The 15,857-nt window shown below is 39.4% G+C and overlaps 1 protein-coding gene across 1 annotated transcript; it reads left to right on the top strand.

The window, feature by feature from the left end:
• The first annotated feature begins 369 nt into the window (after positions 1–369).
• EXOG (exo/endonuclease G) lies at positions 370–13,754 on the top strand. Its single transcript, XM_010165839.2, has 2 exons — positions 370–483; positions 13,153–13,754. Exons 1-2 carry the CDS (start codon positions 370–372, stop codon positions 13,612–13,614), a joined length of 576 nt encoding a protein of 191 aa, XP_010164141.1. The 3' UTR covers positions 13,615–13,754.
• The last annotated feature ends 2,103 nt before the right edge of the window (positions 13,755–15,857 follow it).

Genomic DNA, 15,857 nt, shown 5'->3' with positions numbered 1-15,857 from the left:
AGAACACCACACCTTGCTGTTTAAAACAAGTATCTTGCTAATCCCAAGTGACCATCAATAGTATCTTTCTAGTGTCAAGTGTGGGAGGAAGTAGATAATTCAGACTTTCAGGACAGATGATGGTAAGGCTACAGAAACCATTTTCAAATGTGTTCACATGCTTATCTGTAAAAAAGTGAACCTGGGACAAGTGGGGAGTATGACTTGTGTCTGCGTTTTACCTTCCTTGGCTTGCAAGTCAGTCACATCAGTTTGGAAAAATGCTCCCAAATTATCAGTAGTTTATCTTGTCCTTCACATTAAGTTTCAAAGATTATTATATTAATTTTTCCCAGCTGACTTTACCCTATCTGACAAATATGTTCCAGAATGGAAATGTATTGTCGGGAGTTGACCGAGAGATTTGAGGATGTTTGGGTAGTTTCTGGACCTCTGACCTTGCCTCAGACAAATGATGATGGAAAGAAGAGTGTTACTTATCAGGTATGTATGTGTGTTGCTGGGTTAACAGTGCAGCAATATTTATTTATTTATTTATTTAAAATTGACACTGTAGCTTGATAAAACAAAGTTAAACGTCCTAGCACATGCAAAAGGACAAAATGTCCAATACTACTTGGGACAAGTTCAGTAGAGGTTTTATATCTGACCTACAAGTGAAAAAGTATAACTTTAAAATAATTTACTTTATTTACAAAGAGAGATCTAAATGTTAACAGTTTGCAGGAAAAATGTTTTCTGACTTCTATAATACATGACAGTATCTAAACAGAGAGTTGGTGGGTTTTGCTGATGTGTATGCATCTATTCAATCATTCATTGATATATTTTAGAAACAGCACAATACAAAGGTAGTGTGGGTTTTTTCAGAACTGTATAGAGTATTGGAATGCCTGTGCTCCATTAATTTCAAAAGCAGTTGTTTGCTGATATCCCATATGCATCACTTAGATGAGGCCTTGCAACTGAGATTCTGAGTAGACCAAAGTCAATTGAAAGACTTCATTCAAGTTCACTAAGTTTTAGGTTGATGCAGTGTAATCAATGCTCCATGATATTGGTACCGTCCTCTTCCTCCTTTGGTCCCTCCTTTTTATTACCTGCTTAAAATACTCTGAAGATTTAGGATTGACCATGCATAGTGTCTTGAAACCATCACTGATAGGTAGGAAAGGCTATCAAGTTGAGAGGTGAATTTATTATTCTTTATCCTAAGTTACTGCCTGTAAGCATTTGTTTAGACATCTGTAGTATCTGACTATAGTAAAGTATTCCAGGGAGAGAGTATTACCTTCTGCCCCTGCTGTAATGAGATATTATTCTTGTTTTGAGTTGCTAGATGAAAGCTAGCATAATGCAAATAATAAATGCTGTATTTTGCACCTCTTGAAAAAACACTTTTCCTTGAAAATAAGTACTTGGGTCAACTGCAGCTTCAGCTCCTGAGTGATTCAGCTGCCCAACTAGTTCTCTGAGGAGCAGTGAATGAGCTTGCTATGAGCAAGCCTGTTTCAGAGGGATATGAGACACACAGAAGAGGGACATGTTCAGCTTTCAACACTGGCTTGTTTACCGGTGAGATTTAGGCACTATTTCTCCATTATAAACACGCAGCTGATTTCCATTTGATTGAACTTGGAACTCAGTCATGATAGAATGTAATTTTTCTTGTTCACTTTTACCTTTTTACTTCTTCAAAAACTCTCCCTTATGTCCCCACCTGCACACGTCTGTAACCTTGACTGTGATGAAATCATGGCTTTGGATTTGTTGTGGAGGTTTTGGGGGTTTTTTTTTGGTTTTTGTTTTTTTCCCCAGACAATCCTATGTTGTGCATATGAAATCACAGTAATAATAATTTATCTTTTTCATGTTCAGTGGTGGTTCCAAACTTCAGCTCTCACCACATCCTTGTGAGGATGGTGACAACTGTGCTCATTTTCAAGTGGATAAATAAGCTGTTGCTAGGGGATATGACCAAGGCCACATGATAAGTTAGTGGCAAAGCCAGCTTTAGATGGGCAATGGTTCCTTGCCACGCAGAGGGGGAGTGCTGCCTTCACTGTTGCCCGTTATACTTTCCAGTCCTTTCCCTTGTCTGCCAGCACTGATGACTGTCAGATCCTTCCACAAGATGCTTAATTACTCAGTGCAGTAGAAAACAACCCATACTGGATTCTGTATTTGCTTACTGGGCTTGTTTTCTACTCCTGTAGAAAGACAGAGCAGCACACAAAGGAGTCCAGCACTTTCTGGTGACAGCATGAGCTATGTCCAAAAGCCCATAGCTGGGAGCAGGAGGGAGATGTTCCCTTTCAACAGTCTTGAGCTGAGTGTTTGGCTTAGTGTCATGCAGAATGGTACTGTAAAAAAGTTCTCCAGGCTTGCATGCAGCCTGCTGTAATTTGCCTCCTGGTAGCTGTCAGGATATTGTATTTAATTTTTATCCCTAAAAATATATATTGATCTTACATAGTAAAGAATTAAAAATCCTGAGCTGACTTGAACGTTTTATGAAAATGATTTTCCAGGAAGCAGTTGAATCATCTATCAACTGCATCTATCAACTGCTTCACTTTAATCTTGATCATCTTTTTCTAGTTTTTCTCTGGAGAAAGTGTTTACTTAGAAGAGAAAGATTACATTTTCTGAAAAATGATTGTGGCCCTCCATTTTGGTTTTGAAATGTAAATTGTAGTATTCCACAGGTAAAAATAAGAGCAAACACTGCAGCATTCTGCTTTTATTCACAGTAACTTGATACCGGGATACAGTGATGGAATAATAGTGGCACAGAACATCCATGCTGGTTTGATTATCATATCGTTCTGTTCTTGGCTGTTGCCAAGATGTTTTCGTCATCTTTGGGTTTGATGACGACTCTGGTTTTTTATGAATGTTGTATCAGTTTTGGTCTTATTATAAACTATGAAGTGAAGTTCAGTGTGAGATTGAAAATGGTGGAATTGTGGTATTGATGTTTTAATTTCACCATTTGGCCACATTCATAATTCCTTTACTCGGCTTCATAGGGTGAGATTCATTATGTAAATTGATTTGTATTTAAGCTCTATTTAAGTACAGACAATGCTGTCCACAGAAGTAAAATGTTGATTTTGGGTTTTTTTTTGTTTTGTTTTAAATACTAAATTATTAGATTTGAGTCCTCTTTGGCTACGCTCCTAAGTGTAAATAAATACGGACTAAGAATTGTTTTGTTGGTTTTAAATCTCTTGATGGCATAAGTTTTTCTGCTTGCCATTGAAGTTGTCCTTTGGGGAGACAGACATCAGAGTGAAGTGGTGTGTTTTTTGTTGTTTTTTTTTTCTTCTTACATCAACATATACACTTAGAAGAAGGAACACAACCTGTCAAAGCACTGGAGAGTTCTTTTCAAACTGATACTGGAGATAATTGCAGTCATTGCCATTGATTTTGACAGTCTGGGATTGTGCCCCTAAACCAAGAACACTAAATGTTGGCAGCTGAACGAGAAGGGAAGGTACCTCTTAGCTGTCTTTCAGAGTGAACTCTGCTAGGTTCAAACAAGTGACTTAGAAATGAAAGGCTTTTAGTCCTCATTGTTTGGGCTTATGAAGCTGATGTGAGAAGGTATCCTTTTTCTTTGTATGTGCTGTTTAAGGAGAAGTGCTGTAGTATACACAATAGTGCTGAAACTCACAACCTGTAATCTGGCAATGTGGCTGTTAAGGCTGTGATCCTTTCTAAAGTCTTTCTTCTCCTCTGAGACTGGAACTGTGGAAAAAAGAAAATCCAGAAGTACTGTGGTGAATGTATCTGCATTGATTTGTTTCAGATCCTCTCTTTAATCTTAGTTTCCTTGTTTTTGGCTTAAAGGAGTGGTGAAATATGTATCCATGGCTTTATAGGCTGGTGTTTTTCTCATCAGATGTCCAAAAAGGTTATTTTTAGATCACTATAGAGGAAAAACAGAACATCGGTCATGGCATTGTTCCCAGTTCCTGCTTGGACTCCGGTACCATTTGCTGTTTAATTCCAGAAAGGGAATTAACCTTGAACTCCTTAGATGCCAGTGTTGCTCTATCTATTGGCTGAACTTGTTGTATCCTCAGATATGTTCTGTCATTTCATCTGTCTCCAGCGGAGGCTTTTATTGCAAAGAGAAGATTGATGACCATATTGGTATCTGAAAAACATATTTTGAGAATATATGTAAACTAGAATGCCAACAGGAAAAAAATCTGTTCTGTGTCATTGGAGAGGCAGATGCAGGTTTTTCATCTTTGTCCAGATCAAATAAAAATGACATTGTCTTGTTTTATACATTACTCTTCTCCAGTGACCATCCCTTTAGTGACTTTCCTCTGTCAGCAGACTTGGAATTTGAAATACGGATTTTGCAATAATTCTACTACATCATGCTCAATGCTCCACCCTTCTTATTCCCAGTACCATCGTAGTAAATACTAATGTAAGAAGAATTGGCTATGGTTGGTGAATGAACGTACAGTTTAGATAACATTTTAGTTGTTGTCTGAAGAAGACTTTTTTTCCTGTACTTTTTAGTGATATACTGTGTGCATACTGGAATCACGTCTACTGTTTTATTTTCCAAATTGAATGACTAGATTGGGCCAGAGATGCATAATAACTGTACAAGAATATACTGACTTGTCATCTAGTTCTGTGGCAAATAAGTCCCTAGGAGACAAATTGCACCTTTCAAATACAAGATAGTGCTTTATGATTCTCCCCAGTCAACTTCCAGAAGTAGCAGAGGTTTTCTTTCCTGTGTAATCTCATTTAGGTGTTCCTGCTCCAACAGGGGGATTGGACTAGATGGTCTTTTGAGGTCCCTTCCAATCCCTAATATTCTGTGATTCTTCTAGCCAAGATACTGTAAGGGAAAGAATCCTTGGTAAAGGAGGAAACCTGAGGACCACTACTGTTTGTTGGCTGCTCCAAATGGGCTCAACACTACACAGGCACCTCATGGATGTAGGTCCATTATACATGTCCCATAAAACTGATGTTCAAAGGTCTGGATCTCAGATCAGCTGGTGTAAATTACTAGAGCTCTCTCAGCCCTAAATTTAGACATGATGTGCAAATGAAAATAATAGACACTGGGTTAAGATTGGAGGAGAAGAGTTGCCAAAGGTACAGGATAGATTTATGGGGTTGCTTTTGTTTACTGCTGTACCCATCCTGAAGGTTCTTTTATTATAGGAAGAATGATGATATGGACCGTGGTGGATTCACTGTTAACTGACCTAAATGGATTCTGTCGAAGTAGTAGTCTGTCATTATGTAAATACATTATGATAATCAATATACATGCCCTCTTTATTAAAAAAAAAACAAAAAGAGGTTGGGGCATCTGTCTTCTGATGTCATAATTGTGTATCTAGGCACAGCTTTTTTTTTTTACCATCTCTTCTTTCTTTCTTTCTGTTTTTCTTTCTTTCTTTCTGGATTGCCAGATAATTTGTCAATAGCAATCAGACCAGCCATAACAAATTACATTTTCTGAACTACATACATTTGCATTTTTAACTATTAGGCTGTGCAGCATTATTGCAGACTGTTACTATGATTTTTATCTGTAGTATTTTCTGTTTTCTGTATTGCTAGGTTTGCCTTCACACCCTTCAGTTCTTGTCAATGCCATGTGACAGAATTCTCTCAAATACTGAGGAAAAAACCACTATCAACAGAATCAATGCTGCCTAACTCAAATCCAGAAGGAGCTGGAGTGAAAGCAGTTAATTGCAATGATCAAAATAAATAAAATTATTCAGATAGTAAAGGGAATTTTTTATACTGCCAAAAGTCTGTTTCTATACAGAATTCAGTATCAAATTATAATAAAGCTCTGGATTGATAAACCTGGGGTCATATCAGCAGGATTGGTATTACCTACAGTAAAATATCTGATGGGCCTGGTCAGTATCATGCCTCGAGTTTCAGCTAAAACAAAATGAATGGCTATTTAGAGAAGGCTACAGACTTATTTTGGGTGGCAGGAATGATGTCCTTCATTTCTGTCCATCAAGAAATGTGACAGAAGTCTTAATTTTGTTAACTCCAGATGCAGGTGGAAGTACTGTTGCACAGAGAATTGTGTGTGTACTTGTTTTCAGTCAGTTCTGGTTTGCAGTGTGGCTTAGTTCTCAGCTCTGGTTATTACACAGAGGGAGGGTGCAGAAACAGTTACTGGAGTGTAGACGGGATTTCTGGAGCTGTCACTTTAATGTATTTGGTGATGGTACCCTCTGATGCAAGGACTCTTCAGTGTGTGCTGGCAGTTAAGGCATGATTGGATGTGATTTCTGTTTACCAGGTTCTAAGAGAATCTCAGATAATTGCCAATCCAGAGCTGGCTCTCACTGATGAAAGCCCCTTCTGCTGATTCTCTTCACGGTTGATTTTCATTTTCTAGTCACTAGGTGGCAAAATACTACTTTTAGATTAATGAGTCCTTTCTTTTAAAAATTATTCCTACCCTCTCAGAAGAAGATAATTTTCTTACCACTCTGGGAAGCTGTAACAAGTTCAGTATAAAATTAAAATATGATAATATTTATGTATTTTTTAAAATTTCTAGTAAGAGTAACACTTCTGTTTTCCTTGAATATAAAGTGTTTTGCCTTTACACCTTATACATTTCTTCTCTACTGTTTATGTAAGAATGGAGTTTTCTTTCTCATAAGCTCCAAACTGTCATTTTTAGGGACTGCTTTGGCCAATATTTATCTGACTACCACCATGAAGATGACATTAATGAATGCCACATACTTAAACTTACCCTAGATGCCGTTAGCAAATGTCTTCATTATTTATTGTGATACTTAAGCACTCCACAAATATTATCAAATTTGTCCTTCCTCCAGTTTTAAAAACTATGACCAAGAACAGTTTAATGATTTGGTTGCTGAAAACAAATCCCGATCTAGTGACATAGCTGTGAAACTGAATTTATCAAAGCTCACTGAGTTCTTTCTGTTTTATGAAATCATGTTGCTTCTGCCCTTATCTTTATCTGTCCCTGTGAGCTCTTTAAGTTTGTATAACTGCTTACCAACATGTTTGTTGTTTTGGCAATATGTAAACATCTCTAAATGTCAAGAATTGCACACATTTTAATGGCCTGTCCTCATGACAGCTTTCCACGTTTAATTGGGCATGGAGGAATATAACAAATTTATACCTACTTGTGGAATGTCAATAACAATGTCAATAATAATAAAAAACAATAAACACTGTGCTGAAAATGACATTATCATAATGTGGCATTATTAGACCACAGTAGTTCAGCCATAGGGCTTCAGCCAGCAGCAGAGAAAACAAGAGCAAAGCAAAAGTGAAAGGAATAAGCAGCTGCAAAAAGTTAGGGCAATGAACATTTTTATATTGAACTGATGTAGACAGCAAAGAGAAATAGTATCTGAAATTTCACATTAGTTTCCCATATGGTGATGGGAAAGGAATATTTTTAATGCTATAAAAAGAAGGCTTTTAGCTTGAGTGCTTTTTTGTGTGTGTGTGTGTTTGTTATGAGGCTTCTGAAAATGTAAAAGATTAAGCAAAATTTTATCGGAGTAGCAAAATAGAAATTTTCAAAGGATTACACAAAAATTTACCTTGTGGCCTGTTATCAACATGGTGTGGAAACAGGTGGGACAGCAGTGATTTTCAGTGGGCCGTTGCTGTATTTTCTTGCTTGTATTAACTCATAAGGTTTTTTATTTTTTTAAAAAAATCACAAATACTGTTAAAAACTGTTGCTTTTTTCCAGCTGGGACAGATAGCTGTTTCAGGCTTTGATTGCTGAAAACTCATCTACTGCCTGTGGCTAGACTAGCACAAATCAAAGTCAACATCTGTGCATGGATAATCTTAACCCATTTTCTATTCTGTTACAATAGGAGCATATGCTATTGGCCTCGGCTAGGCATGCATTGAGATAAATGGGGTGGTGCAGGTCAGAGTAGTGTTCAGACTGCTGCGGTGAGGTAGGAAAATCCGCTAGGTGGCAACAGGAAATGAATTGTTGAGTTTGTTTTTCCTACCTATTGCTTTTGTTGCAAACTTCACTTCTGCAGAGTCACGCTTTACTTCTTTCCCTGGCTGGTGAGCTGTGTGCGGGGGCAACTCTATGGGAACGTTCATCTGCAGCTTCTGGATCTTCTCCCATTAAAAATCAAATTGTGGGATATTCCAGAGCACAATAATAATAACAACACGTGTCCAAAGAAGGGCAACGGAGCTGGGGAAGGGGTTGGAGAACAAGTCTTGTGAGGAGTGGTTGAGGGAACTGGGGTTGTTTAGTCTCGAGAAAAGGAAGCTGAGGGAAGACCTTAATTTCTCTCTACAGCTCCCTGAAAGGAGGGTGTAGCGAGGTGGGGGTCAGTCTCTTCTCCCAAGTAACAAGCGACAGGACAAGAGGAAATGGCCTCAAGTTGCACCAGGGGAGGTTTAGATTGGCTGTGAGGAAGAATTTCTTCACCGAAAGGGTAGTCAAGCGTTGGAACAGGCTGCCCAGGGAACTGGTGGAGACACACTATCCCTAAAGGTGAATAGATGTGACACTTAGGGACATGGTTTAGTGGGCATGGTGGTGTTGGGTTGACTGTTGGACTTGATGATCTTAGAGGTCTTTTCCAACCTTAATGATTCTACAATGATGGCAATATCAGGACGTGCTCCAGAACTGCATTTCCTTTTGTAACAAAAGTCATTAGGTCACACTGGCTGCATAAATTACTGGTGATGCATCCTGTGCATGGTTCATGTAAGTGTTAAGCTGCAGAAAAAAAACATAGATATTCTTTGTCATGCATATTTACTCTGTCAGAGAAATCAGACACCCTCCTTTGATGGTATTCTCCTCCAGCAGAATGAGTTGTGGACAGAACTTTTGTGCCACTTTTTGTGTAAGAAAAGAATATGTGTGGACTCTGACCATTTGACAAGCTGAAGTTTGTTTTAGTGACTTTAACAATATTAGAACTTAGGTAATTACACAACTAGTTTACTACTATTCAGAGGATTAGTATGAAGTCTGAGCGCTACTTAAATTGTCTTTAAATCCTCAAAAGAGAGCTTATGTGGAACTGAAGTGGTACATAATTTACATGTATAGCTATTGCCTGTATAGACTTGAGTTGTATTTAGAACTGCATTTCTCAAAAGGCCAACGTTTCCTTCATTTTGAACTAGTCATCTTTCTCCTTCTTTCCTTCCCACCTTCATAAGGACATATCCTATGAATAAATGTGCATTATTTTGCATAGAATATATTTATTTGCATAATATTACATAAGCGCAGGGTCTGTTTTCCCTTAACACCCACTTCAGGCATTCAGCATTTCCATTTCATACCTCACTATTCTACATGCAGCTCTATTCATTCCCCAGCCTTTCTATCCACCCACTCAGTCCTCAGACTCAGTCCCCTGTTCCCTCTGCCAGCTCACTCCACACGCATTCACCTGTTTGTTTTACATATGCTGTGTAACCCCGGACTGGAGATACTTGTAGCAGCTCCATCTGTGTGTTCACCCTTCCTCTAGTCTTTTATACAACAGAGAGAGGATGCTGGTATATGTATGTGTGTGGGAGGTGTTGAGAAAGGGAAGGAATCGAGCTAAGGAGGACCTAGTGTGTATATGTGTGGAAAAAGGTATGTGAAGAGGCCTGGAAAAGTTGGTGCAGGGCATCCTGAGCGGGAGTGCTGCAGGTCAGGAGGTTGTTGGCACAGGGTGAATCTGAGGAATGGGGATTGGTCTCACTTGTGCCTTCTCTTCCACTCTGCTCTAGGAGTGTGCAGGAGGTGGGATCACAGTGCAGGCTCTGCAAGCTCCCTGCTCCAGGGTGAGAAAGGAACTCCAGCCTTCTGCCTCCAACAGTGTCAGTCACTGCCTGTGCTTGGGTGACTAGGGCCATGTGAACTCCCTCCTCTCTCCTTCAGGGCTTGGCATGCTTCTTGACTCCTTCCCTCTCACCCCCAGTACGTTGCATGTACTCCCCAGTTTGAGTGCCACCTATCTCAAATAGGCTAAACTCCCAACACCATTCATTTTGTAATTCAGTTTTAAACCCACTAGATAATCAGCTGGGGAAGGGTCTGGAGCACAAGTGTGCTGAGTTCCCGGCTGAGGGAACTGGGGTTGTGGAGCCTGGAGAAAAGAAGGCTGAGGGGAGACCTTCTGGCTCTGTCCATCTCCCTGAAAGGAGGGTGGAGAGAGGTGGGGGTGGGTCTGTCCAACCAAGGAACAAGTGACAGGACAAGAGGAAATGGCCTCAAGTTGCACCAAGGGCAGTTGAGATTGGATGTGAGGAAGAATTTATTTGCTGAAAGGGTTCTGAGGCATTGGAAGGGGTTGCCCAGGGCAGTGGTGGAGTCCCCATCCCTGGAGGGATTGAAGAGTCGTGTAGACACAGTGCTGAGGGACATGGGTTAGTTGGGGACTTGTCAGTGTTGGGTTAATGATTGGACTTGATGATCTTAAAGGTCTTTCCCAATCTTGGCAGTTCTCTGATTCTGTGATATTAGTCTGTTGATGCATAGTTTTTAGTATATTTTAAAATTACCTGTGTGTGAGTCAGTTTTGATTATTTATGCAGTTGATCCTGAGGAGCTGTAACTCTGGTTTCACCCACACTGAACGCTAAATGCAAAAGTGCTTTGACACGTCGGAGCTCTAATTTCCCTATCAAGAGATCTGTCGTCATTGAAAAGGAAACTAGATTTGGCATAAGGCATTTATTTATTGCTTACTAGTTTTGATGACTGTTAGATGTCTGAGCAGAGCTTTATTTAGGAGAAGGTTGGTGGCATAAACAAGATCATTTTTGTAAAAAGAAAAAAACACAACAAAAAAAGAGTCCAAACTACAGCAAAGTCATTAAATAGCCTAGTTTAGGGACCGGGAGGAAAATACTCTGTAGCAGAGTAAAGAAATCTAAGAGCACACATTTGCCAAAGACAGTAGTAATGTTTCTACTACATTATTGTACAAAACATGAAAAATTTCTTTTATTGGAGGTTTTTCTTTCTCCTAAAGGTACTTTCTCTGGTTTTGGTAAGACTTTAAGACCAATCACTTCAAAGACTGGCAACAGAGGCAGAAGACACACTTCAAGCAGTGAAAGAATTCATAACTGAAATTAGTTAACTATTAGAATTGACGTGAACCTAAGTTCAGTAGCCACAGGCAAAGTTTAGTTCTAAAAATGTATTTTCTTTTGCAGAAGTGCTGAGTACTCTCAGAATAAAGCTTACATAGGAAGTCTTTCTTTTGTGATTGAGTTATACTGAATATATGAATGGACAAAGCATGTCTGAACTGATATACTGGATTAGTTTGTAAAATAATTTAAATTAATGTGATCACTTGTGGCAGTGAAATAAATGCCTGCTTTCTTTGAAATTGTATTTTAACTGTATCTAACAAAAGCTGTCAAAAAAATCAAAACAAGCGGTCTTTGCTTTTGCAGCTATTGCAAATATTGGAAATAGTACCAAATTACTGGATTTTATGTATAAAACAAAATGCCTTTGTAGTTTTTGTAAGGCATCTGCATCTCTTTCTTCTTTTACCATAAGAATAAAAGTAGAAATTTTAGAAGAGTAGTTATACAGAAGGGTCATGCAAAACTCAGGTTTTCCGTGTGTGAACCTGCGTGGCAGGTTCAGTTCAGCAATATTGAAGGTAAAAAAGCCCAGTACAGTGCATGCATCACTTCTTGAATACTGGAGAGGTTACATTTGTCAACAATAGGCACATTCCCTTGGACTTACTCCTGACACAGGGTGGGATTTCTACTGTGTACAAATGTGTATGAGCTTTTAACAGATTTCATGTGAATTCGGAGCCCTCATCCTCCCCTCCTGGTGTTTCAGTTACATTCCTGGATCCTGGTCTGAGTGACACAGCAGGAAACCCAACATGTGCAAGCTCTTAAGTTGAATCATAGTGAATTTATGGAAGAAATAGATGTACTTTCTTTGGATTGGCTTTTCTTCCAAGATAGTGAGTCACTGAATGTACTCCTTTATATCCAGGTCCTCTCAAAAAACCACTTACTTAGGTAACATAGCTTTTAAATACAGCGTGTGTGTGGGTAATAGAGATACAAAAAATAACTGACAGAAGGTAAATTAGAGTTGATTTGAAATGCATGTTAAAACCCATCTGATTTGGAACTACTGTCAGGTCAGGAACTTAGTGGAGAGCCACTGTTACTGAAAACAGCTTTAATGATGTGATGCAGTATGAGAAAGGAGCTCTACCATCCCTTCAAGTAAGCTACACTTATAGATCTGCCCCAGGACTAGGGAGCTGGAGTCTTGACTGACTCCCTGTTTCCAAACATGTTTTTCATATCTGTCTTGGAAGATTTTAAGTTGAGTTCATTCTTATAGAATCATAGAATGGTTTGGGTTGGAAAGGACCTTAAAGATCATCCGGTTCCAACCCCCCTGCCATCAGCAGGGACACCTTCCACTAGACCAGGTTGCTCAAAGCCTCATCCAGCCTGGCCTTCAACACTTCCAGGGAGGAGCAGCCACAGCTTCTCTGGGCAACCTGTTCCAGTGTCTGACCACCCTCACAGTGAAGAATTTCTTCCTAATACCTAATCTAAACCTCCCCTCTTTCAGCTTAAAGCCATTTCCCCTTGTTCTATAATGAACTGCCCTTATGAAAAGTCCCTCCCCTTCTTCTACCAGAGCTCCTTGTCTCAGATCTTCACAAATATTTAGGCAATTACTGACTAATCTTTTGACGCTTTTTATGCATCATTGTTTTTTACAGTATAATATAAAGTCACTGATGTTGTAGGACAAAGGAAGAGAACCCTCTGGGAAAGTCTCCTACCAACAGTGGCCGAATAACCCTGCAGTGAAGTGTTCTTTGCCCTGCTTTTCCTGTTTGAGAGAGAGATTCAGGCATCAATTAACTATCCCATTCCTGACCAGCTGTATAAGGAACGGTGCTTTCCATGTCAGCTTCTAGTTTGATAACATTGCACGTGATTTTGATGTGTACTTATATGCTGTGACTGCTTTTTAGAGACAGTAGGATTAGTTTCACATCTTTTCCCCCTTCCCCACCCTCTCAGCTGATAAGATCTGTATCTGTGACATGACTTTCGTTTTGACAGGTAATCGGGAAGGATGATGTAGCTGTGCCATCCCACCTATACAAGGTGATCCTTGCCAGGCGGAGCAGAACATCTACAGAGCCCTTGGTACTGGGAGCTTTTGTGGTGCCAAACAATCCCATAGGCTTCAATCACCAGCTGACTGAATTCCAAGTGAATATTGAAGATCTGGAAAAAATGTCAGGTTTAGTTTTTTTCCCCCAGGTGGACAAAACCAAAGGTGTTAAAAATATCTGTGAGGTGGATACCTGTAAATTGATGGGCTTCAAGGAATTTACATTGTACATCACTGCTCGAAAAGTGCAGAGTGCCCGTACATTGCACCGGTTGGAGAAAGCCATGTCAGAGTTGAGGGAGGCAGGAATTGAGCCGGATGAGTATCTTCTAAAGGTTTACAAGAAGAAGGAAGAAGAACTACTGCAGGAAAAACAAGTAGTAGCTAGAGAAGGGAAAGCTGGCTGAGTGCTTGTTCAGGAAGACATTTGGGGTTTTGTACTCTGAAAGGGGAGCTGAAGGCAACCACAGAGACAAGGGCTCTATGAATTCTCCTTTTTTTCATTGTGGAAACAATAAAGAAACATTTGGAAGCTGATGGGTTTGGAATAACATTCATTCTCCTGTAACATGATGCACACACATGGTTTGCTGCAGTGCTTAGATGTGGAAAATGAAAATGACCCCTTTCTGGCATGAATAGATTACTGGACCTCCAGAAAAGGCTTTGTGCTATTTTCCAAGTGAGACGTCAGACTTGGGGTTTGTATGGAATCCCTTCTAGGAATATTATAAAAATAGACAGTAGACACCTTGGGAGTATAACTGGAACATGTTTAAATGTAATTCCTCCTGCAGATGTCTTTCAGTATGATGCTGTAGAAGCAATGGTACTTTCTGTGTTTTTTTTTAAATTAAATTAATTTAGAAATATTTCGTTTAACACTCCTTTTATTAGAGACATGTAAGACATTATCTCAGTCCCTTGCAGTCTTTACTTAGTTGTGTTAACCAAACCAGATTGTCTCTTACCTCTCCTGACCCTGTGTGCTTTGGATACTTTAGCATGTCAGTAGCTGTCAGCTGTTGTCATTTGCAGCAGACTTCTTCCATTCATATGTAATTCCACAGTTTTTTTAAAAAAACAATAGAAGTAGAGTTTACACAAGTTGTTACCAGTATAGTTTGTGTCTTCCTAAATTAACATAAGCTTAATATTTCACTTTCACCACTAAGTTTGGATAAATGTGTTGTCTTGCACGTTGTTTGATTTGAGAGGTGAGCACTGCTTTCTTTCTGTGTGTGGTAGTCACTCACCGGATTTTTTTGCAGCATCAATCTTTGGTCTATAAACTTCACAACAAAACTTCTATGTGAAAGCAGGAGATTGACTGAAAATACATCTCCAGTTCTGTTTCAGCAGCAGCTGAAGTTTCTCAGGTTTGCATCTGCTTGGGAGATTTAATGACATTGTTTTTTCATTAGTTTTGTACTTTATTTGTGTATGCATCTTGAATTACAGACATAAAAGTGTGACTAGTATCCTCTGAGATTGTTCATCTGGAAAGAAAGAGTAAAAACTGGAAATATTTGGATTTTTTTTTTTAATGGTAAGAATCTATATAAATTTGCAGTTGTGCCTTAAAACTCCTTCAGTAGTTTTAACATGAGAGTTAATAGTTTCTGAGGAGGGTCATGCAGTGCCAGGCTGAACTGGGCTGTTTTCATAAAGGATGAATCAGGAGTATTATTTGGATGTTGTGAATCATCAGCTGGATGTTCTAAAAACTGTATAGTTTCCTTCATCTCTGTTCAGTTGCAGTATCCAAAAGTAGACCACTTTATAAAGCAGTTATGGTTCCCATGACACTTTTGTGTTTGCCAAGAACACGTTTACAAAAGCCAGACATTTAAAACCAGAGAAATGTGACTAGCTAAGGACGTCGTAAAAGCTTACTGCCCACATAAATTACAGAAAAATTGGGTGAAGTCCTGACAAAACGTTTGTGCATTTCAATTTTAGCCCACAATTTTGGTTGTTAATCCTATCAAATGTAACAAAAACAGTAAATTGCCAAACAACAAGCCACCTCTCCCTTTACAGAACGTGGGAGATAATCAGTGTGTGTTGTCTGGAATAACAAAGTGCTGGATACTTCATGTGCTTCTTGATGGTCTTTCATGTGCTTCACTGGAGTCCACGCAGGCTTTTGGCACCGTGGTGGTGTCACCATTTGGAAAAGGTACCTGGTCATTGCTCTTTGCATCGTCTTTCTCTTCTCCCCATCATTTGAATTATTATTTTTTTTTTTTAATTCAGCCTTCCACTTTAGTTTTCCTCTTGATCCTTTCAGCTGAGAGGTTACAGATCTCTCCTGCAGTGCTCATACACTCCTGCTATGGACAGCTGAAACACATCTCAGTGCTGCAGCATCATACCCATCCAGCAAAGCCCCTGTGCTAGACCAGCACCAGCTGTACGCGAGGAGCTCCAGGTATCTTCCCTTTCTGCTGCCAGCTTGCCATTATGGCAGTGCAAGTGGTGAGTGTGACTCTGCTCTGGAGGCTTGCTGTGGAAACCAGCTGCTCCCTCACTCAGTACCTTCTCAGTCCTTATGTGCCCCCTTGAATTCCTCCAAGTCCCAATTACCATAATTTTCATGCCTCGTGGCTTACCACTCCCTATATAATTTTCAGCTCTGTTTGAGCAT

This window comes from Antrostomus carolinensis, unplaced genomic scaffold (assembly GCF_000700745.2).
Source record: "Antrostomus carolinensis isolate BGI_N321 unplaced genomic scaffold, ASM70074v2 scaffold9134, whole genome shotgun sequence".
Lineage (NCBI taxonomy): Eukaryota > Metazoa > Chordata > Aves > Caprimulgiformes > Caprimulgidae > Antrostomus > Antrostomus carolinensis.
The sequence above is the reverse complement of the archived record's forward strand: the minus strand, read 5'-3'. Positions and strand labels throughout refer to the sequence as shown.